Source organism: Hypomesus nipponensis, chromosome 4 (genome assembly GCF_054491055.1).
Source record: "Hypomesus nipponensis isolate SF chromosome 4, ASM5449105v1, whole genome shotgun sequence".
In the NCBI taxonomy this organism is placed as follows: Eukaryota; Metazoa; Chordata; class Actinopteri; order Osmeriformes; family Osmeridae; genus Hypomesus; species Hypomesus nipponensis.
Window position 1 is genome coordinate 16,179,088 of NC_140364.1, and position 24,264 is coordinate 16,203,351.

The 24,264-nt window shown below is 52.9% G+C and overlaps 1 protein-coding gene across 1 annotated transcript; it reads right to left on the bottom strand.

Moving 5' to 3' along the window:
- Positions 1 to 47: 47 nt before the first annotated feature.
- Positions 48 to 23,235, bottom strand: myo1g (myosin IG). The gene is made up of 23 exons (XM_084697101.1): positions 23,042 to 23,235; positions 21,171 to 21,379; positions 20,866 to 20,959; positions 19,733 to 19,898; positions 19,451 to 19,504; positions 19,252 to 19,347; positions 18,966 to 19,082; positions 18,533 to 18,739; positions 18,285 to 18,430; positions 17,982 to 18,096; positions 17,571 to 17,741; positions 16,780 to 16,850; positions 15,312 to 15,386; positions 14,818 to 14,950; positions 13,139 to 13,305; positions 12,835 to 13,042; positions 11,962 to 12,185; positions 11,723 to 11,867; positions 10,956 to 11,060; positions 10,300 to 10,413; positions 5,639 to 5,796; positions 1,541 to 1,568; positions 48 to 277 (listed from the first exon to the last, which is right to left on the bottom strand). Exons 1-23 carry the CDS (start codon positions 23,134 to 23,136, stop codon positions 86 to 88), a joined length of 3,090 nt encoding a protein of 1,029 aa, XP_084553227.1. The 5' UTR covers positions 23,137 to 23,235; the 3' UTR covers positions 48 to 85.
- Positions 23,236 to 24,264: the final 1,029 nt, after the last annotated feature.

Sequence of the window (24,264 nt, forward strand, 5' to 3'; positions counted from 1 at the left end):
CCTAGTTTAGTTTAAAATGCATGCTCTCATTTTAATCAGGAGAGACCTGGGATTGAAAGATGTTTATTACAGAATGATAAATGTACTACAGTGTTTGGCGCTTAGACCCCGGGGGATTATAGATCAACGGGCGCCTGCCCAACATCCGAAGAAGAATCCCCCATGGAGTCCAGACACTGGTGGCGGTGGCGGCAGCCGACGACCAACGAGTCGAAGAGCAGACGAGGAACCGGGTGGCGACGGGGTGGAGGGTCGCGCACTTGATAGAATGGACAAACTACACAGGGAGAGACTCGTATTTAAAAGGCACGGGATCATGTGACAGCGTTCATTGATAGACGGGAGGCAACTCGAAATGAACCCGAATGAAAGCCCGACATAGGAACAGAGGAAGTAGAGCGCTCTTAGCAGGAGGAGTGAGTAGTGGACATTATCGAGTATGCCCGAGTGCAGGGATCGGTCTTGCCTGACTGAACTTCCGCTATGCTTCATTAGGATGACAAACATCTCTCTGCTAAATATATGATAAAATTCAATTTTACATTTAAATTGAGGGTGGTCAGGTGGGGGGGTGAGGGTGGTCAGGTGGAGGGGGTGAGGGTGGTCAGGTGGAGGGTGAGGGTGGTCAGGTGGAGGGTGAGGGTGGTCAGGTGGAGGGTGAGGGTGGTCAGGTGAGGGGGTGAGGGTGGTCAGGTGGAGGGTGAGGGTGGTCAGGTGGAGGGTGAGGGTGGTCAGGTGGGGGGGGTGAGGGTGGTCAGGTGAGGGTGGTCAGGTGGAGGGTGAGGGTGGTCAGGTGGAGGGTGAGGGGGGGGTGAGGGTGGTCAGGTGGGGGGGGTGAGGGTGGTCAGGTGAGGGTGGTCAGGTGGGGGGGGTGAGGGTGGTCAGGTGAGGGTGGTCAGGTGAGGGTGGTCAGGTGAGGGTGGTCAGGTGGAGGGTGAGGGTGGTCAGGTGGAGGGTGAGGGGGGGGTGAGGGTGGTCAGGTGGGGGGGGTGAGGGTGGTCAGGTGAGGGTGGTCAGGTGGGGGGGGTGAGGGTGGTCAGGTGAGGGTGGTCAGGTGAGGGTGGTCAGGTGAGGGTGGTCAGGTGGTCAGGTGAGGGTGGTCAGGTGAAGGGATGAGGGTGGTCAGGTGAGGGTGGTCAGGTGGTCAGGTGAGGGTGGTCAGGTGAAGGGATGAGGGTGGTCAGGTGAGGGTGGTCAGGTGGTCAGGTGAGGGTGGTCAGGTGGTCAGGTGAGGGTGGTCAGGTGGGGGGGGTGAGGGTGGTCAGGTGAGGGTGGTCAGGTGAGGGTGGTCAGGTGAGGGTGGTCAGGTGGTCAGGTGAGGGTGGTCAGGTGAAGGGATGAGGGTGGTCAGGTGAGGGTGGTCAGGTGGTCAGGTGAGGGTGGTCAGGTGGTCAGGTGAGGGTGGTCAGGTGGAGGGGATGAGGAGGATGAATCCGTCTCGGCTCTTGCGGAACTCAGGGTGTGTCTGGCCGGCCCTGGTCTCCACGGTAACACTCTTGGGCTTGCCCCTCATGTGCACCTGCAGCACAGAGCTGCACACCTTCACTGGCAGAGTAGTGTTCCTCCCCCTGCACACACACACACACACACACGCACACACACGCACACACACACACACACACACACGAACACAAAATATGTAAGCATAATGGCAGTAGTTTAAACAGCAGCAGAACAACACTGACAAGCCAACCCAAGGTCATTAGGTCAATCGCTCCAGAGGGGATGAGAGACATCTGCTTGTCTGAGGGGTACAGTAAACACACACCCTGTCCCTGGTAACCCTGGTAACACGCACACACACCCTGTCCCTGGTAACCCTGGTAACACGCACACACACCCTGTCCCTGGTAACCCTGGTAACACGCACACACACCCTGTCCCTGGTAACCCTGGTAACACGCACACACACCCTGTCCCTGGTAACCCTGGTAACACGCACACACACCCTGTCCCTGGTAACCCTGGTAACACGCACACACACCCTGTCCCTAGTAACCCTGGTAACACGCACACACACCCTGTCCCTGGTAACCCTGGTAACATGCACACACACCCTGTCCCTAGTAACCCTGGTAACACGCACACACACCCTGTCCCTGGTAACCCTGGTAACACGCACACACACCCTGTCCCTAGTAACCCTGGTAACACGCACACACACCCTGTCCCTGGTAACCCTGGTAACACGCACACACACCCTGTCCCTGGTAACCCTGGTAACACGCACACACACCCTGTCAGACAAGTCGGAGGTGACAGGGTTCAGATGACCTTGTGTCTGTGTGTCATGGAGGTCGGAGGTGACAGGGCTCAGGTGACCTTGTGTCTGTGTGTCATGGAGGTCGGAGGTGATAGGGTTCAGGTGACCTTGTGTCTGTGTGTCATGGAGGTCGGAGGTGATAGGGTTCAGGTGACCTTGTTTATTGTGTTCTTCACAGGGATGTGACAGCATCCCTCAGCTGACACCCTGACAGCTGTGCCCCCCGCCCCCCTGGAGCTAATCCACAGCAAAAGGCCAATGCAACCCAATGCGGGGGCAACTTCAGTGTGGAAAAGTGCAGCATGCTTAGAGGAGGGGGAGGAGCAGGGGCGGTAAGGGGAGTGGGGAGAAGAGGATCTGCAGAGAAAATATGTTGACACTGACACCATTTGTCTGTGTGTGTGTGTGTGTGTACGAGAGAGAGAGAGAGAGAGAGAGAGAGAGAGAGAGAGAGAGAGAGAGAGAGAGAGAGAGAGAGAGAGAGAGAGAGAGAGAGAGAGAGAGAGAGAGAGAGAGAGAGAGAGAGAGAGAGAGAGAGAGAGAGAGAGAGAGAGAGAGAGAGAGAGAGAGAGAGAGAGAGAGAGAGAGAGAGAGAGAGAGAGCACACTCTGGAAAGTCAGTTAAGAAGAACCTGACTAATAGAGACAGAGTTATTAGGTATTGTGGGACCACCCTGGCCATGCTACAGCTGTCCACCCCCACACACAGAGACACAAGAAAGGACCAACACCATGGATGACAAACTGTGTCCTGAGCAAAACTTCACTTCGATGGTAGGAAACAAAAGTTTTGAGAATATAGAGATAATAGACTTCTCACATGTTCTGGATCATGTAACTAATCTGAAACAGAGACTCAGCAGCAAGAACAGGAAACTAAAACTCAAACCTGTCAGAGCTCCAGGAGAACATCACCCAGGGTGCAGAACTCATTCTCACTCATCAGCAGTCTGACACAATCTCTCTGTCGACACCTTTACATCCTCAGGACTCCTCCCTGCCTGGCCCCACAATCCACCACCCCCCTCCAACACCACCACCTCCAAAGCTTACAATTTGCCCTGCAATGTTAATTAGCACTTCCTCCGCTGCCTGGCAACCATCGTTGGGGCAACGGCAGCATCTGTGCCTTCCCAGTGTGGTGCGGAGGGGAGAGGCAGTTAGTGTGGTGCGGAGGGGAGAGGCAGTTAGTGTGGTGCGGAGGGGAGAGGCAGTTAGTGTGGTGCGGAGGGGAGAGGCAGTTAGTGTGGTGCGGAGGGGAGAGGCAGTTAGTGTGGTGCGGAGGGGAGAGGCAGTTAGTGTGGTGCGGAGGGGAGAGGCAGTTAGAGGCCTTCCACTCTTCTATCCCCTACTAACCATAACCGTAAAAATAGGAAGTGGGAGAGACAGAGGGAAGAAGAGAAAAGCAGAATAGGAAAGTGACTGGACGATAGAAAGAGGGAGACAGATAAAGAGGGACAATGAAGAGAGGAGTGGTGAGGAAAGCTTTTCCTGTTCTGCAGGGTTAGGGTTGGTTAGGGTTAGTCAGGGTCAGGGTTAGGGTCCTAGTGGTTCCACAGCCGGCCCCCACAACGCAGAGAAAAGTGCATCAAGGACAGCCACTCAGGGAGCAGTAGAGAGGAGGAGGAGGAGAGGAGGAGAGGAGGAGAGGAGGAGAGGAGAGGCTATTTTAGGCGGATGACGCCTTTCACAACCTAAAAAGTAAAGGGAGTTCAGAAAAGAAAAGAGTTTCCAATCTGTTACTGACTGACCTTGAGCAGAGCAGAGATTCCTCTTCCACCACTGGTCAGAATTGAGGCAGTCAGCCATGAACATAGCACACCAGGGAGAGGAAGGGAGAGAGAGAGGGAGAGAGAGAGACAGGGAGACAGAGGGAGGGAGGGAGGGAGAGAGGGAGGGAGGGAGGGAGGGAGGGAGGGAGGGAGGGAGGGAGGGAGGGAGGGAGGGAGGGAGGGAGGGAGGGAGGGAGGGAGGGAGGGAGGGAGGGAGGGAGGGAGGGAGGGAGGGAGGGAGGGAGAGGGAGGGAAGGAGAGGGAGGGAGAGACAGGGAGAGGGAAGGAGAGGAAGGGAAGGAGTGACAGGGAGAGAGCGAGAGACAGGGAGAAAGAGAGGGTGATAGGGTGAGACAGGGAGAGAGAGAGAGATAGAGAGAGAGAGAGAGAGAGAGAGAGAGAGAGAGAGAGACAGAAAGGGAGAAAGGGAGGGAGGGACAGAGGAAAATGGGCAGGCAGAGTTCTACAATAACTCCATTGAGTTCCAAACCGGACTGTCTTGACGGCTGCATGTGAACACTGTCCTACTCCCCTTTCTGGAGAGTCAGAGCAGGTGGAGGCAGGGGGAGAGTGTGTGTGTTGTCATCCGCCCACCCCCTCCCTACCCCCCTCACACACACTTGCACCCCTAACCCAAGACTTTGTCTGAGAGCTGCTCACGGCATTAACATTCACCCCAGATGGCTCCACAAAGAGGGGGGAGGAGAAGCAAGGATAGATACCCCAGCCCAGCTGCTGCCTGCCTGAGCCCCACCCCCTGCTCCCCAGGGGGGCGCCTGCTCCCCAGGGGGGCGCCTGCTCCCCAGGGGGGCGCTGGGCTGTGAGAGCATGCTGCACACCAGACATGCCTCTGACCTGCACCACACTGTCGTCAGTCACCGTGGAAACTAACCTGGAAACCACCTGTGACTTATACAGAAAGTACTGTACATGTCAGTAGGGCTGGGCTATATATACAACAAATTGATATCTCTTGACAAGATGGACCTCACATGGAACAATTCATGCAGAGGTCCTTATGTGACAGCCAATGAGAGAGCAGGAGAGAAAGCCTGAGCAAGTGCAATTTGCAGTTTGTGTGAGTGTGTGTGTGTGTGTGTGTGTGTGTGTGTGTGTGTGTGTCTGTGTGTGTGTGTGTGTGTGAACACAGAGGAGCCAGACGGTGATCTTAAAACACAAGCAACACAAGGACCAGCAAAAAAAACAAAAAAATGATATTTTCACATTTGACAACGTTGTCAAAATATTGTGATGTTATCGCTAATATTCAATATATCGCCCAGCCCTACATGTCAGCCAAACAGATATCAAGCTGTTGAGCACTGTTCCACCTGATGATTGCCTCTGTTCTGGTAACCCTAACCCTCATGGTCCTGACTGGATCTGAAGATCAGGACCGGAGCTCAGAACCAGGCTGGTTAAACACCCACGCCCACACTAGTGGGCCTAGTTGTCCAAATTGTGGTGTCAGTGATCAATGTTGTGTTTCAGATCCACATGCAGGAAGACTCCAATTCATATGAGGCAGTGATAAATGTCACCAGACTGAATCACTTCACACCCTAACCCTAACCCTTCAAACCCTAACCCTAACCAGTACTGACCGTGTAAAGTGGTCGACCAGTGTTCCCACCAGCTCTCCGACGCGGTCGTGGAGGGGGCGGAGCTCTCCCCCCTGTAGACACAGCAGCACATCGTCCTGGGAGGAGGTGTGGAGCGCCACCATCTGGTCAGCCCCACTGGTCACGCTCACGCCGCTAACCTGGGTGATACATAAACACACACACTCAGTCTGGTAACCTGGGTGATACATACACACACACTCAGTCTGGTAACCTGGGTGATACATACACACACACACTCAGTCTGGTAACCTGGGTGGTACATAAACACACACACTCAGTCTGGTAACCTGGGTGATACATAAACACACACACTCAGTCTGGTAACCTGGGTGATACATAAACACACACACTCAGTCTGGTAACCTGGGTGATACATAAACACACACACTCAGTCTGGTAACCTGGGTGATACATAAACACACACACTCAGTCTGGTAACCTGGTTAATATACACACACACACTCAGTCTGGTAACCTGGTTAATATACACACACACTCAGTCTGGTAACCTGGTTAATATACACACACACACAGCTGACAGTGATTGACATATGTCAATGTGTATATTTATAAAGGTTAATATGAATATATAGTGCAACTGGATTGCCATATAGTTTAGGGTTCATTACTGATTACTATTACTTATTATCATTATTACTTATGTGTATTGGATGTGTACAGTTGTGAGCGTATATACAGTATCTATATTGTATAATTGGGTTAACATATAGTTTAAGGTCTAAACAAAATGTGCTTGAGAGAAATAGTAACATATATTGTGTGCAGTGTTGGGGTAGTTACTCAGAAAAAGTAACTAGTTACAAGTTACTAATTACTTCTGATTTTTTTTCCTTTTTTTTTTAAGCAAATGTCCAAATTTACCACAAAGATACATGGACAAACATCATGGCCCTTTCATCACTTTATTTTTCAATTTTCAATAAAGGGCATCTCTTAGCCTTTCCACATAGTGTATTGTAATTGTAAACATGTAACACAAAATGGCATATAAAACTCAGCCATTCACTTGAACGAACATTAACCCTGTCCACACTGTCTGACCAAAGAAATATGCCTCACTTTAAAATCTCATTGAGTTGACAGCAGTTGAAAGACACTTCTCGCCTGGACATAGAGTGCATTTTACTGTAATATGTTTGTCCTTTCGAGCAACAAAGTTAAAATAATGAGAATATCGCCACTGGCTGAACCCTCCTGTCTCCGTCTCATCCATTTTCCCGCTTCCCTCCTTCTACGCCAACCTAGCATCATGTGATACTGGGTTGTCAATAGGTGCGTTCGACTTCATGCAACGCAGGCGTCGTCTGCAGCCGCCTGCAGCCCGGCTGACTTGAAGCAGCCAATGGCATTCTCAGCTTCAAGGCAGCCGACTGTCGGCCCCGCCGGCGCTGCATGAAGTCAAACACACCTAATGTCTACGCACCAGCAGCTACGTCACTCAAATCACTCAAATTGGTCTTTGTGGCAACGGTGCCCAGACAAGCAAACACACAGGCAAGCATGCAAGCGCCACTAAAAGAGAACAAAAATGGCTTGGGTAACGCAGGAAAGCACGTTCCTGAGGTCTAGTAAAGTCGTGTAGTTACCAATAATGCGTAATGCGTTTTTACTTCGCTTTACTTCGTTACCTATAATAGTAATATCGTTACTGATATCCCCCAACACTGATTGTGTGTCTGAGTGACTATGATTACACATGTCCATGCACCACCCAGAAGAAGATGTAGGATAGGAATGACGTCAGAGGATTAGTTCTGTCTGATGTGTATGTAATTCTGATGCGTGTGTGTATGTTGGGTGTGGGGTCACGAGTAATGGCTTGGTGGCTCATTATGTCCCAGCTGTGACAGAGAGAGAGAGAGAGAGAGAGAGAGAGAGAGAGAGAGAGAGAGAGAGAGAGAGAGAGAGAGAGAGAGAGAGAGAGAGAGAGAGAGAGAGAGAGAGAGAGAGAGAGAGAGAGAGAGAGAGAGAGAGAGAGAGAGAGAGAGAGAGAGAGAGAGAGAGAGAGAGAGAGAGAGAGAGAGAGAGAGAGAGAGAGAGAGAGAGAGAGAGAGAGAGAGAGGGAGAGAGAGAGAGAGAGAGAGAGAGAGAGAGAGAGAGAGAGAGAGAGAGAGAGAGAGAGAGAGAGAGAGAGAGAGAAAGAGTCAGAGACAGAGAGAGAGAGAGAGAGAGAGAAAGAGTCAGAGACAGAGAGAGAGAGAGAGAGAGAGAAAGAGTCAGAGACAGAGAGAGACAGAGAGAGAGAGAGAGAGAGAGAGAGAGAGAGAGAGAGACAGAGAGAGAGAGAGAGAGAGAGAGAGAGAGAGAAACAGGCAGACAGACAGACAGACTGATAAACAGAGAGAAACAGTCAGAGAGAGACAGTTAGAGAGAGAGTCAGAGACAGAGAGAGCTGACTGGGTACTAAGCCTCTTACAGCTGTGAGGATGAACCCAGGTTAATCCTGCCCCAACATGGGACCCTGTCCTTTCTGTGTGGTGTCAGAGCTGAGGTCTAGAAAGCGCTGGTGTGTGGGCTGGGTGTGAGTGCTGGGGGCTGGGGGGCTGGGGGGCTGGGTGTAGAGGCTGGGGATCTGGGGGCTGGGGCGCTGGGGTGCTGGAGGGCTGGGTGTAGAGGCTGGGGGGTGGGGGCTGGGTGTAGAGGCTGGGTGTAGAGGCTGGGGGCTGGGTGTAGAGGCCGGGGGCTGGGTGTAGAGGCTGGGTGTAGAGGCTGGGGGCTGGGAGGCTGGGTGTAGAGGCTGGGGGTTGTGGGGCTGGGTGTAGAGGCTGGGGGCTGGGGGCTGGGTTTAAAGGCTGGGTGTAGAGGCTGGGGGTTGTGGGGCATGGGGTAGAGGCTGGGGGCTGGGTTTAGAGGCTGGGGGCTGGGTGTAGAGGCTGGGTGTAGAGGCTGGGGGCTGGGGGGCTGGGTGTAGAGGCTGGGGGCTGGGGGGCTGGGTGTAGAGGCTGGGGGCTGGGTGTAGAGGCTGGGTGTAGAGGCTGGGGGCTGGGGGGCTGGGTGTAGAGGCTGGGGGCTGGGTGTAGAGGCTGGGGGCTGGGGGGCTGGGTGTAGAGGCTGGGGGCTGGGGGGCTGGGTGTAGAGGCTGGGGGCTGGGTGTAGAGGCTGGGGGCTGGGTGTAGAGGCTGGGGGCTGGGTGTAGAGGCTGGGTGTAGAGGCTTGGGGCTGGGTGTAGAGGCTGGGGGCTGGTGGGCTGGGTGTAGAGGCTGGGGGCTGGGTGTAGAGGCTGGGTGTAGAGGCTGGGGGCTGGGTGTAGAGGCTGGGGGCTGGGGGGCTGGGGGGCTGGGTGTAGAGGCTGGGGGCTGGGTGTAGAGGCTGGGGGCTGGGTGTAGAGGCTGGGGGCTGGGTGTAGAGGCTGGGGGCTGGGGGCTGGGTGTAGAGGCTGGGGGCTGGGTGTAGAGGCTGGGGGCTGGGTGTAGAGGCTGGGGGCTGGGTTTTGCTAGGGCAGTGTGATGTGTGCTGTTCCTCATGGCTTGTTTGTGTTCTGTTCTAAATCCCTCCAGGATGCCCTGATGGCCGTGTTTACATAAGGCCTGCTTCATCTGTTTTCCTCAGATATGTACCACACAGTACAGGCTAACACAGTACAGGCTAACACAGTACAGGCTAACACAGTACAGGCTAACACAGTACAGGCTAACACAGTACAGGCTAACACAGTACAGGCTAACACAGTACAGGCTAACACAGTACAGGCTATCTAAAACACAGACCTCTTCTAACCCTTCATCCACTACATCTTTCTGTCTACAACTTGCACCCATCCCACTTTTCATTCTACCCTTTTCTAGCCCCTCGACCTCCCTCCCTCTCTCTTTCCCCTCCTTCCCTCTCTCCATCCCTCCTTCCCTCTCTCCATCCCTCCCTCCCTCTCTCTTTCCCCTCCTTCCCTCTCTCCATCCCTCCTTCCCTCTCTCCATCCCTCCCTCCCTCTCTCTTTCCCCTCCTTCCCTCTCTCCATCCCTCCTTCCCTCTCTCCATCCCTCCCTCCCTCTCTCTTTCCCCTCCTTCCCTCTCTCCATCCCTCCTTCCCTCTCTCCATCCCTCCCTCCCTCTGTATTTCCCCTCCTTCCCTCTCTCCATCCCTCCCTCCCTCTCTCCTTCCCCTCCCTCCCTCTCTCCTTCCCCTCCTTCCCTCTCTCCATCCCTCCTTCCCTCTCTCAATCCTCTCTCTGCGGTTCTGCGGCTCTGAGATCTCTGATCCAGTTTCTCAGATCAGCCACCAGACTGCAGACAGTGCCGCAGTGTGACTGAAGACACACTCACACAGACACACTCACACAGACACACTCACACAGACACACGCACACAGACACACGCACACAGACACACGCACACAGACACACGCACACAGACACACGCACAGCACTGAGCAGTACCACTCCGCTCCCTCACCGGAACCAGGGAATTTAGGTCAAACACTTCTCTTCCCCCTCTCGTCTTCCCCTTTCCTCCTCCTCCTCCTCCTCCTCCTCCTCCTCCTCATACCAGTCTTCCTGCCCATAACACAGGTGCACTCACTCAAACGGTAAGAATGAAGATCTCAGAGTGGTCCATATGTGTGAGTGTGTGTGTAGGAGTGTGTGATCAAATGAGTGTAGGAGTGTGTGTGAGTCAGTACTCACATCGTCTAGAGGAACCTTCTTCAACACTTTGAACTGCTTCTTTTGGTCCAGTTTGTAGATGTGTGTGTCTGTCATGAGTAGACAGCGCTCTGTGTTCTTATGGAACCTGTTCACCTGAGACAGAAAGAGGTTCCTCACCACACGCTGTCACCCTTCATACCAAACCTCCTGCACATCAGCTTCAGATGAAACCAAACTAACATGTCGAAGCCTTCATTTAACACCAGGGAGGAGGAGAGGGGAGGGAAAGAGGGAAGGGGAGGAGGGAAGAGGAGGAGGGGAGGGGAGGAGGGGAAGAGGAGAAGGGGAGGGGAGAAGGGGAAGAGGAGGAGGGGAGGAGGGAAGAGGAGGAGGGAAGAGGAGGAGGGGAGAAGGGGAAGAGGAGGAGGGGAGGAGGGAAGAGGAGGAGGGGAGGGGAGGAGGGGAAGAGGAGGAGGGGAGGGGAGAAGGGGAAGAGGAGGAGGGGAGGAGGGAAGAGGGGGAGGGAAGAAGGGGAAGAGTAGGAGGGGAGGAGGGAAGAGGAGGAGGGGAAGAGGAGGAGGGGAGGAGGGAAGAGGGGGAGGGAAGAGGGGGAGGGGTAGAGCAGGGGAGGAACAGCGGAGAGAGCACATGGAGAGGAGAGAAGCAGACAGCGTGATGTTCAGATCTTAGTCTACCTTCCGACATCTTCCGGAGAACAGGACCTGGCTGAACTGGTCTCTGGCCCGCAGCTCCTTGGACACTCGCAGGAAGTCACAGCTGCTCTGGGGGGAGTCCCTCACCTGAGACACAACCAGCTGTTACCGACGGAGACGGCTGAACCTGCCTACTGACACCACAGGATATACCCTCTCCAACGCCCCAGTAACTCCCCAGTAATGACCAGGTAACGACCTGGTTATGACCAGGTAACTCTCCAGTATCTCCCCAGTAATGACTCCTCAGTAATTACACTAATTAGACGCCGGGAGGAAGACTCCAGGAGTCACATCAGTCACATGGGCTCTGCTTGCTGAAGACTCCTGGAGTCACATCAGTCACATGGGCTCTGCTTGCTGAAGACTCCTGGAGTCACATCAGTCACATGGGCTCTGCTTGCTGGAACATTACTGCAGCTGACGTTTTGTGGATGGTGTGGTCACAACCCCAGGCCTGCCTCGTGAGGAGAGGGGGGGGCAGAGAGATGGACCAGGATGGGCAAGGATGAGGAGAGGGCTGGGGAGAGGGGGGGGCGGTTGGGTAGGAGGAAGCAGGGGGGAAGCTGGGGAGAGCTGTTGTGTGTCACACTGAAGTCTCCTCCAGACTCTCTCAGAACTATTCCCAGGCATCTGATTGGTGGAACTCAGAAATCCTGCTCATCCCTGTTGTGTAACGTTTGGCTCTGTGGATATGGTGTGTAATAACTAGTTGTGTTAGTAGGAGGATTAGTAAGTGTCTGACTCACGCTGCCCAGGTAGTCCCTCTCCCAGATGTGTCCACACCCCCAGTCCTTCCTCACCCCCCCCAGCACCGTCAGCGCCGCCACCTTGGCCCGCACCTCCGCCATGTCTGACGGAGCAATGTTCTTCACCATCTGTCGAGCCCTCCACCTGGACACACACCCACACACACCATGTCACCATGTGGAGACCTGAAGAGGGGAAGTGATAGGCGCCTTCTGGTGAGGTAACCCGGGTGACGGACCTGCGATGCAGAGTCTTGGTGATGGAGTGGAAGCAGGCGAGGGTGGCAGGGGGTGAGGGCCACTCCACGCCCCCTCCGTAGTCAGGCATGCTGCGCACGCCAGCGAAGCGACGCTCCACCTCCCAGAAGTGGGCCTTCACCTTATAGCGCCGGTAGCAGCCCATGATGGAGTAGACAGCTCTCATACACCTGCACCGCCTCCGGGCCAGAGCACCACGCCACACCTGGAGAGAGGGGAGGGCAGAGGGGAGGGGAGGGGAGGGGAGGGGAGGGGAGGGGAGGGGAGGGGAGGGGAGGGGAGGGGAGGGGAGGGGAGGGGAGGGGAGGGGAGGGGAGGGGAGGGGAGGGGAGGGGAGGGGAGGGGAGGGGAGGGGAGGGGAGGGGAGGGGAGGGGAGGGGAGGGGAGGGGAGGGGAGGGGAGGGGAGGGGCAATGAATACATGTGAAGACAGCTACAGACAAGAACAGACAGGTATACAGTAGACAGGTATAGAGGAGGTATAGAGGAGGTATAAAGGTATAGAGGAGGTATAGAGGAGGTATAGACAAGGACAGAGAAGGTAGAGATGTTTGCGATCTCTGGTTCAGGGTCCAGAGTGATGCTTCAGTTTAGCCAGCTGAGAGTTCATCAAAAGTGGGTCAAGAGAGCTGAGCGGTTTTCAGCAGCTTCATTACTGTAGCTCTCCTCTCCTGACTAGACAGAAGAAACTAAAAACTTCCTTTCTGATGAAGAGGTCTGAGTAGCATGTGAATGATGCAGGGCTTTCCAGATGGACACTTTGGATCCATCTCCACAGGTCTAGGCTTGTCTAACAGCAGCCCTGCCTGTTGTCAACCTGCCGTCCTGACCACCCCGACTCCTAGGTTGCGCTACCTTCTGCAGGAACAGCACCAGGATGGGGATGAGGGCCGCTCTCTCCTGCTCCAGGGTGAAGAGAGAGCGGGGCGTCCGCACAAACAGCTTGGTGTGTCCGTAGGCTACGTCGTCATGGAAACCGTGCTGCGTGATGATGGCCTCCACTGCCAGGCGGTCGGAGCCCATCAGGTGGTTGGGCCAGGTGTACTCACAGGTCATCTTGTACCTGGGAAACATCAGGGGGGGGGGGTGTGTGTGTGCGGTACCTCTGCAGGAAGCGAGCGTAGGGCTAGAGGATCAGGTGTGTGTGTGTGTGCGGTACCTCTGCAGGAAGCGAGCGTAGGGCTGGCGGTAGGCGAAGCCAGCTCTGCGGACCCGGACGTTCTCCAGCAGGCCCAGGTACGCCACCTGGTGTTGACATCGCGCCGCGTCAAACAGCACCGGGGACTTCATGTCATTAGGCTTGATGCAGCGCACGTAGTACGGCACCTAAACACACACAGAACCAATCACAGGACATTCAGACTGGGGGGAGGAGGGAGAGGGGGAGGGGACAGGGGGAGGAGGGAGAGAGGACAGGGGGTTGTCCTGATTCAGCACAGGTGTCCCAACAGGCCGAGGAGGAGGGCAGCCAGTCCTTCAACATGACCCAGATAAACAGTCCTGTCTGTTTCAGTCCTGTCCCTGAGGGCTTCCTACAGCTTCCTACAGGCCCCAGCCCCAGCTCCAGCCCCCAACCCCAGCCCCAACCCAACCCAGCCCCAATCCCAATCCCAACCCCAACCCCAACCCAGCCCCAACCCCAACCCCAACCCCAACCCCAACCCAGCCCCAATCCCAACCCCAGCCCCAGCCCCAACCCCAACCCCAACCCCAGCCCCAGCCCCAACCCCAACCCCAAACTCAACCCAGAGAAAGAGAGAAGAGAGAGACAGACAGGGTCATCCCAAAATAACAGCAGGAAATGTCAGATCATAGTAAGACAGCTGAGACCAGGGGTGAGACACAGAGAGACCTGGAGGGGTGAGACACACAGAGACCTGGAGGGGTGAGACACACAGAGAGAGACCTGTCACTGTGATTAGTGACAGACCCCTAAAGAGCAGTTGTGGTTCTGCAGCAGGGTGAAACGAGGCAAGTTCAGACAGCAGTGAGCGGTGGAGGGAGCAGGGAGGAAGTGGGTCACAGCTGAACACTGATTGGCTGGTGGTGGAGGGGAGGGGGCAGGGAGGAAGTGGGTCACAGCTGAACACTGATTGGCTGGTGGTGGAGGGGAGGGGACAGGGAGGAAGTGGGTCACAGCTGAACACTGATTGGCTGGTGGTGGAGGGGAGTGGGCAGGGAGGAAGTGGGTCACAGCTGAACACTGATTGGCTGGTGGTGGAGGGGAGGGGGCAGGGAGGAAGTGGGTCACAGCTGAACACTGATTGGCTGGTGGTGGAGGGGAGGGGGCAGGGAGGAAGTGGGTCACAGCTGAACACTGATTGGCTGGTGGTGGAGGGGAGGGGACAGGGAGGAAGTGGGTCACAGCTGAACACTGATTGGCTGGTGGTGGAGGGGAGGGGGCAGGGAGGAAGTGGGTCACAGCTGAACACTGATTGGCTGTACACCAGGAAGGAGACACAAGCAGCCTTCATTTGACAGCCGTTGCCAGGCACCAAGGATTTATCTCATTTACCCCCTTTGAAATAAAAGGAAGATACATAAATAGCAGATTTGTGGATTTACTTCAAAAAAGCCAGAAGTTAAATTTCTCCAAAACAGTGTGGTCTGGAGTTCTTTATCTCCAGATCAATGCAGATCTTTATTGTTTTATAAAAACATCCAAACTAAGGATGCGACTGTCCTGTCTGTGTGTGTTTACCTCCAGCTTAGTAGCAGGGCTAGGGCTAGGGCTAGGGCTAGGGCTAGGGCTAGGGCTAGGGCTAGGGCTAGGGCTAGGGCTAGGGCTAGGGCTAGGGCTAGGGCTAGGGCTAGGGCTAGGGCATCCTCAGACCTCACCTTGCAGGCCAGGTTATCCACCAGGGCCACAATGGAGGTCTTAAACAGGCAGGCTGCGGTCAGGGGCCTCTTGGTCACCTCGGTGATGCTCATCTGACCATCAGGCCACATCTCTCTAAGCACTGGGTCAGCACTGAGAAAGAGACAGAGAGAGAGAGAGAGAGAGAGAGAGAGAGAGAGAGAGAGAGAGAGAGACAGAGAGAGAGAGACAGACAGAGACAGACAGAGACAGACAGAGACAGACAGAGAGAGACAGAGAGAGAGAGAGAGAGAGAGAGAGAGAGAGAGAGAGAGGGAGGAAGAGTGAAAAGAAAGAGATAGTGAGAGAGAAAGAGTATGAGAGAGAGTGAGAGGTGGGGGAAAGATTAAGTTGTTTAAGAGAGAAGTAAGGACTGTGACAAGTGATGTGGTGGAAACTCATTCGAAAGAGTAAGCCAGTTCCCCAGCTGTGTAGAACTTCCTGCTGTGATCTGAGGGAGTGCAGCACCACACACCTGTTATACATGAGCCGCTTGAAATCCTGGAAGAGAGGATCCTTGTTCTTGTCCAAAAAGCCCTCAATGGAGTATCTGAGAGAGAGAGAGAGAGAGAGAGAGAGAGAGAGAGAGAGAGAGAGAGAGAGAGAGAGAGAGAGAGAGAGAGAGAGAGAGAGAGAGAGAGAGAGAGAGAGAGAGAGAGAGAGAGAGAGAGAGAGAGAGAGAGAGAGAGAGAGAGAGAGAGAGAGAAAGAGTCAGAGACAGAGAGAGAGAGAGAGACAGAGAGAGAGAGAGAGAGACAGAGAGAGAGAGAGAGAGACAGAGAGAGAGAGAGAGAGAGAGAGACAGAGAGAGAGAGAGAGAGAGAGAGAGAGAGAGAGAGAGAGAGAGAGAGAGAGAGAGAGAGAGAGAGAGAGACTTTAAAACTTCAGTTCACTTTTATATACTGGACACACCCCCACCCAGCAAGCTTTGCAAACACAAAATGTATGTTGCTCCCAATACTTTTGGCCACAGCTGTACTCATACCATAAAAATGTAGTTGTACAAAGTACAGCAACAAGTATTTGTACTTTGTTACTTCCCATCTTTGTGTAGTAGTTGAGGTACACTAGTGATTTTACAGGTAAAGAGCCAGAGAGAGAGGAGGAAGAGAGGAGGAGGAAGAGAGGAGGAGGAACAGAGGGAGGAGGAAGAGAGGAGGAGGAAGAGAGGAGGAGGAACAGAGGGAGGAGGAAGAGAGGAGGAAGAAGAGAGGGAGGAGGAAGAGAGGGAGGAGGAAGAGAGGGAGGAGGAAGAGAGGAGGAGGAAGAGAGGAGGAGGAAGAGAGGAGGAGGAACAGAGGGAGGAGGAAGAGAGGAGGAGGAACAGAGGAGGAGGAAGAGAGGAGGAGGAACAGAGGGAGGAGGAAGAGAGGGAGGAGGAAGAGAGGAGGAGGAAGAGAGGGAGGAGGAAGAGAGGGAGGAGGAAGAGAGGGAGGAGGAAGAGAGGAGGAGGAAGAGAGGGAGGAGGAAGAGAGGGAGGAGGAACAGAGGGAGGAGGAACAGAGGGAGGAGGAAGAGAGGAGGAGGAAGAGGGGAGGAGGAAGAGAGGAGGAGGAAGAGAGGAGGAGGAACAGAGGAGGAGGAACAGAGGAGGAGGAAGAGAGCAGCAGCAGAAGGGAGAGCTAGGAATCAAAGTAGGTCAGAGCCTGTGTAATGCTGGTGGAGTGTGAGTGAGACAGAGAAAGGCTAGGGTATATGAAGCTGGGGAGAGGATGGGTGACACACACACACACAGACAGACAGACAGACACACACAGACAGGCAGGCAGGCAGGCAGGCAGGCAGGCAGGCAGGCAGGCAGGCAGGCAGGCAGGCAGGCAGGCAGGCAGGCAGGCAGGCACACACACACACACACACACACACACACAGACAGACAGTCAGACAGGCATACAGACAGAGACAGACACACAGACACACAGACAGACAAACACAGACAGACTTACGTGACGTCTCCTGCGTAGTGGCGGATACGGAAGTGCCGATGGAACTCCATGGATTTGTCTGTGGGGCTCAGCTACACCAGAGGAACAGAGATACGTCCTCCAGGTAAACGTCAGCAGGTAAACATTAGCCTCCAGGTAAACATCAGCATCCAAATACATAACAACTATGTGAGAGTTCAGACTGAGCATGAGAGATATAAATGGACAGATGCAGCCGTTGAGGTTTGTAGACCCACCGCCATGCAGCTATGACCTCTGAGTTAGGGTTAGGGGTTAGGGTTAGGGTTAGGGGTTAGGGTTAGTGTTAGCTACTCTGAGTAGACACTGTGGTGAGACGAACTAAGAGCTATAAAAACCATGCCTTCTACTGACCACATGGTAGAGGTGTAGTGGGGGTGGTACCTTTGGGAGGTGTAGTGGGGGTGGTACCTTGCGGGAGGTGTAGTGGGGGTGGTACCTTGCGGGAGGTGTAGTGGGGGTGGTACCTTTGGGAGGTGTAGTGAGGGTGGTACCTTGCGGGAGGTGTAGTGGGGGTGGTACCTTGCGGGAGGTGTAGTGGGGGTGGTACCTTGCGGGAGGTGTAGTGGGGGTGGTACCTTGCGGGAGGTGTAGTGGGGGTGGTACCTTTGGGAGGTGTAGTGAGGGTGGTACCTTGCGGGAGGTGTAGTGGGGGTGGTACCTTGCGGGAGGTGTAGTGGGGGTGGTACCTTGCGGGAGGTGTAGTGGGGGTGGTACCTTGCGGGAGGTGTAGTGGGGGTGGTACCTTGCGGGAGGTGTAGTGGGGGTGGTACCTTGCGGGAGGTGTAGTGGGGGTGGTGTGCCAGCTTGGTGTTCATGCTCTCCAGGCAGACAGTGTCGGTGATGGAGCCCACCCCCAGACAGGCCTCATCCAAGATGGACATGATGCCTTTATGAGCCTGCTCCACCAGGTCCACGATGATCTGGTTGTTGAAGTAGTCGATCTGGGCAGGGGGAGGAGATCTGTGAGGTGTGTATGCCATACCATGCCACACAAGTACAGGACCATTCGAGTCGTGTGTGCTAGTGTGTGTGTGTGCTAGTGTGTGTGTGTGCTAGTGTGTGTGTGTGCTAGTGTGTGTGTGTGCTAGTGTGTGTGTGTGCTAGTGTGCGTGTGTGCTAGTGTGCGTGTGTGCTAGTGTGTGTGTGTGCTAGTGTGTGTGCTAGTGTGTGTGTGTGCTCACGTGCTGCCAGGTGACTCCTTCTCTCTCGTACTCCTCCTGCTCCTGGCGGAGGATCAGCTCTATGAACAGCTGCTGCAGCTTCTCGTTACAGTAGTTGATACAGAACTGTTCAAAGCTGGACAACAACATCAACAACATCATCATCAACATCATCAACAACATCATCAACAACATCATCATCATCAACATCAGAAGAAATGTGTCAGCCTGTATCACAGTCATCATCCTGAATATTTCTGGATTTCATAATTCACAATTCCTTGATTTTCATAATCATAGCAGCTGCTTTGATAAAAGCTTCACCTGTTGTTGTCAAAGATCTCGAAGCCGTAAATATCCAGCACTCCTATCACTGTGTTTTTCCCATGAAGCACTGGGTCGTAGTCCTTTACCTCTATAACAGTGTTGATGCGGCCTACGATCCACCCAAACAGACGCTCATACAGGGACTGTGCGACAGAGAGAGAGAGAAGTGATAGTGTGAGAAAGACCCTCTGCTACATCCATGCCTTTACTGTAAACACATCGTCTGGAGACGAGGGGCAGCCTACTTTCGCAAAAGCGTCCCTGCCGAAGCAGGCATCCGTCTGGGAGTGTCCCTTCAGGATGACCTCCCTGCCCCCGGTGGCCACAGCACGGTACAGCAAGCTCCGGCTCACATCGGCTGTCTCGGTGCCGGTCAGCTCAGCCAAGTGGTCGAGCGTGTCCACGCCCAGCACCCGCACGCTCTCACCGTCACTCTCAAACCGCATGTTGCCCTTCGGCCACAGGGCGACAGATTTCAGAGTTACGAGACGCATATGATCAAGCCTCATGACATTCACTGGTTGACTGTTTCAGAATGGTGTTAGCGATTAATTTTGTACTGTAGGTAGTTTGATTATTAACAATAATATAACCTATCACAACTGTTGATAAGTGGTGTTGACGGTAGCGCTGTGCTCCACAGGCAGCTGACAGGACAGGGTAGTGACAGTGACTCACCAGCAGGAGGATGGCAGCTAGGATCCTGTAGATGGAGCTGATCTCCTCCTCTGAGAAGCCAATCACCTTTAGGGCGCTCAGCACAGCCTTGTGGCTGCAGCGGTCGTTGATGAACGTCTGGTGACGACAGGTGGTGAAGAGAGGTCAGGAAGACAATACTTACTGGTGTTGCGGCCTGAGACATCAGTATTAGCATTAGCATGATTCTAAGCTAACTCAAAACAGACCCAGCTGTTAGCGAAGCACTATGGAGCATTGGTAGTAGCATTAGCATGAGGTAACTCACCACAGACCCGGCCCCCTCTCTGGTGTACAGGTAGTCAGCAGGGTCGTTCTTCAGGTGCAGAGACCTCCTCACATCCTCAGAGGAGCCACGGAGTAGCTGAATAAACAAACATCAGCAGGAGACATCACCATCTCTGCTCCACTCACCTAGGCATCACAAACGTCTCTAAACCAGACTGGTGCAGGTGTAACAGGTGTACCTGGTAGAAGGAGTGGAAGTTCCTCTCTCCCTGCTGCTGCAGAACCACCCTGGACTGGAGAGAGAGAGGAGAGAGAGAGAGACCTTCTGAGACTATACAGGTGAGGAGATACCAGAACACCTGAACTCCAAACCAGAGACTGGATGGAGAGAATGCTCACAGTGACACAGTGTAAAAGTGGTTATTTCTAATGAAGTCTTTACAGTGAAACCTTCACAAATTCATCAATTAATTCAGTCATTTTCTTTTCTTTTTATTTTGTTCACCTGTTTCTGTTCTCACCTTCTCCAGCAGGTAATTGTTGATATGGCCTCCTGTGGGGTCGCCATTGAAGTTGAAGTTGATGTCCATGTATTTGCCGAAGCGGCTGGAGTTGTCGTTGCGGTTGGTCTTGGCATTTCCAAACGCCTCCAGAACACAGTTGGACTTCAGCAACACATTTTTCACACTGGGGGACAGGATGACAAGGATGTGACCGGAGGGTGAAAGGATGTGACCGGAGGGTAAAAGGATGTGACCGGAGGGTGAAAGGATGTAACCGGAGGGTAAAAGGATGTGACCGGAGGGTGAAAGGATGTGACCGGAGGGTGAAAGGATGTGACCGGAGGGTAAAAGGATGTGACCGGAGGGTGAAAGGATGTGACCGGAGGGTGAAAGGATGTAACCGGAGGGTGAAAGGATGTGACCGGAGGGTGAAAGGATTGGAACGGAGGGTAAAAGGATGTGACCGGAGGGTGAAAGGATGTGACCGGAGGGTGAAAGGATTGGAACGGAGGGTAAAAGGATGTGACCGGAGGGTGAAAGGATGTGACCGGAGGGTGAAAGGATTGGAACGGAGGGTAAAAGGATGTGACCGGAGGGTGAAAGGATGTGACCGGAGGGTGAAAGGATGTGACCGGAGGGTAAAAGGATGTGACCCGAGGGTAAAAGGATGTGACCGGAGGGTGAAAGGATTGGAACGGAGGGTAAAAGGATGTGACCGGAGGGTGAAAGGATGTGACCGGAGGGTAAAAGGATGTGACCGGAGGGTGAAAGGATTGGAACGGAGGGTAAAAGGATGTGACCGGAGGGTGAAAGGATGTGACCGGAGGGTGAAAGGATTGGAACGGAGGGTAAAAGGATGTGACCGGAGGGTGAAAGGATGTGACCGGAGGGTAAAAGGATGTGACCGGAGGGTGAAAGGATGTGACCGGAGGGTGAAAGGATGTGACCGGAGGGTAAAAGGATGTGACCGGAGGGTAAAAGGATGTGACCGGAGGGTAAAAGGATGTGACCGGAGGGTAAAAGGATGTGACCGGAGGGTGAAAGGATGTAACCGGAGGGTGAAAGGATTGGAACGGAGGGTAAAAGGATGTGACCGGAGGGTGAAAGGTGCAGAGATGACAGGACTTCTAATGAGGAGTATAACCTCTCACCTCTCAACATCTGCTCTCTGGTGGGGGTTGGTGATGGCTGCAATATACTGCATGATATACTTACTGGCCTCTGTCTTTCCTGCTCCACTCTCACCTGTACACACACACACACAATACTGATACACATCATGTATGGATATCATATACACAACCTGACCATCTGAGAGTATTCATCTGAAGGTTTAGATATACTGTATCACCACTGATCTCAACTCAGAGCAGGTGAGGTATTGATCTTCAGAGAGACGAACAGTCAACATCAAAATCTATCAAAATGAAAAAGAAGACAGTGAGGTGCTCCTGACCAGATATGACGATGCAGGTATCTTTGGCCTGCCTCTTCATGGCTTTGTAGGCTGCGTCAGCCACGGCGTACAGGTGAGGAGGGTTCTCATAGAGCTCGCGGCCGCGGTAGGCGTCGATGACATCCTGGCCGTAGACGTCCATGAGTCTGTAGGGGTTGACTGACACTACCACCTCTCCTATGAAGGTGTAGATACGGCCCTTCTCAAACCTGCACACACACACACACACACACACAGCACATTCATTCTGTCAGTTCAGCATCTTGTCTATGTAAAAGTTTTAATTCTAGGTTTTTAATTGTAACAGAGAACTTTGCCATATTAACATTGACAAACTCCTGGCAGTTCCTAACAAAGAACTGTATAATAAAATATTTTTCCTTTACTTATATACAAGTGAATTATTAAGTTTCATCTAACTAAATGTAGAGGCCACATGTTGGGTTTACATTTAAATAGATATTTACCACATCCCAGAAGAAATAAGTCAAACCTCCAACTTAGTGACACCCACAAGGACAGGAAGTGAGAGGCAAAGTAGTAAGAACAGGAAGTAGAAGGTGGTGTCACTTCCTCAACCTGTAATCTCGAGGTGACTTACTGGTCCCTGGATAACAATGTAAAAACTGAACAATCCTCCAAACTAATCTGTCTGCTGTGTGAGAAGGTAGTGCACCTGGTCAGCAGAAGTGCATGCTGGGCCGTATCACAGGGGAGCTCATTTTACAGCTTCCTCTTGTAACATGTGCTGTACCAGACTAGTCTGTCCAGCTTGCTGTGTCTAGGTCTGCTCAGACAGTACGTGATGACTAGTGTTTGCAGGAGGGACACTGGAGTCATGTCAGCCATGATGACAGTTGCAGTGTTAAAAGCAGACACTGGAGTCATGTCAGCCATGATGACAGTTGCAGTGTTAAAAGCAGACACTGGAGTCATGTCAGCCATGATGACAGTTGCAGTGTTAAAAGCAGACACTGGAGTCATGTCAGCCATGATGACAGTTGCAGTGTTAAAAGCAGACACTGGAGTCATGTCAGCCATGATGACAGTTGCAGTGTTAAAAGCAGACACTGCTGGGAGGAGATGTGAAACCACTGGAGTCTGGGGGAGTGACGGCTCACAGACAGTTTCACAGAGAAGCAAAAGCGACAGTCAAGTCACTAGTTCAAACTTCAGCAATTTGCAAGTGGTTCAAATGTGTCTGGCTTGTCACACTGAGGTGAAAAGGGGGTGGGGGAATCATTTGAGAGCTGCGTGTTGGAATAAGTGAAAGAGACTGAGCGATGCAAAGAAACTATTTTAACAGATGCTCTAAGGCTGAGTCTAAAATAGATTACGTAATGTTGTCACGTAAAGTCGATTAAGTCAAACCCAAATGTGTCACTGCCTAAAACAGAAACTAGTAAGCAGAGAAACCAGCATGGTTTCAGCGAATCGGATGCTGACGCACTACATGTACGTGTTCATCTGTGGCTTTAGGTTTCTATGGTGATCACAGCACATGAGGATTTCAAACTCATACGGAAACCAGTAACAACGAATGGCTAAGAACGAAGCATCTGTCACTCATCTTTTATCTTTTCCTCTCTGCACTCCCTTCCCCTCCCCCCTCCTTCCCTTAACAGCTTCATTGCAACGTTTCGAAGTTACTCTTAAGAACTAAGTGACAGAGTTTGTGAGGGGAAATACTTCACATGACACAACTTTTAGATCAAACCACAAACCCCCTTTTAGCACACAAACTCAGTGCCCATTTTTGACTTGACAAACCCCATGTTACTGTGTAGGGTAACCATGACAGCGTAACCATGACAGTGTAACCATACGTAGCCCTGTCTCCCCCCACACCCGCTGGAAGCTTCCGGTCCTACCTCAGCTTCAGGTTCTCCATGAACTGCTCCATCTTCACCTCGTCCAAAAGGACAAAGTCCGACTTGCCAAACTCCAGACCCTCCAGCTCCGCCATGCCAGCAGACGGTTCCACACACACACCACACACACAAGAGAGAGAGACGTAGAGATGGATGAGCGGAAGCAGAATGGCGGGAGGGAAAGAGAGCAGAGGCTGCCTGTGTTTGTGTGTTGTGGGTGTGGTGTAAGTCAGTTCTTTACTGGATTCTGGGGTGTATTTAGTCAAGGGCTGTGGTCTGCTGGCTGCAGTACGTCATCCTGTATATGTGTGTGTGTATGTGTGTGTGTGAGTGTATGTGTGTGTATGTGTGTGTGCATACAGAGCCGGTTAAGGGAGAGACATGATTAGGAGCACTACATCCTTCTATCTCTTCTGACACCGATGTTGAGGCCTCCAGGTTTCTGCAAAGCACCGGGGAATCCTCCTGTCTCACAGCCCTGCTCCTAGTCCAGTCTGTCTCTCTCTCCCTCCCCGTCTCCACTCTGCCAGCTATATTTATCTGTCCATCTACTCAACCTCATTCCCTCTTTAGACAAATAAATACAACTAGCAACTTAGACACTTTATCTACATCCAGTCATTAACCCTCTAACTGGGGACAGAACACACTTATCTCCTGGGAAGGATCGAGATGCTTCCTGTCACAATGTCATTTTGGCATACTGGGGAGTGTGTTTAACTTGGCTGGAGAGCAACCCAAAGACAAGCAGGGTTTCACAACGAGGCAGAAGCCAGCACAGGTCACCCGCCCTGGTGTGTCTCAATCAGAGCAGGGTCTTACAAGTCACAGGATGATAAACAGGAGTTAGGTGTTGATAAAACATAGTTGTGTTTGATACTGAGTCCGTTTCTATCACTTCCTTGCACTTCTGCATTAGCAAAAACGTTAGTTTCCTTCCAGCTGAGCAAAATAAGGGAACTGATATGAAGCAATGTCCTTTATCTCCAGGGCTTGCAGTGCAAACACATGGGCTCATATTTCTAGCACATTTCATCAGAATTAACACGCTGCTTAGCCATTGAACCTTAGTTGGCTGCCGTTATCAAATTCTCACCATCGTACTTTGAAAGAGCTTGCCTGAAGGTGTGACATCACATCCTGACTTTACTATGTGTTATGCTCTTTACTGCTCTCAGCTGCTTGACACCCAACCTAAACTGTTCATCTCAGATGATCACTTC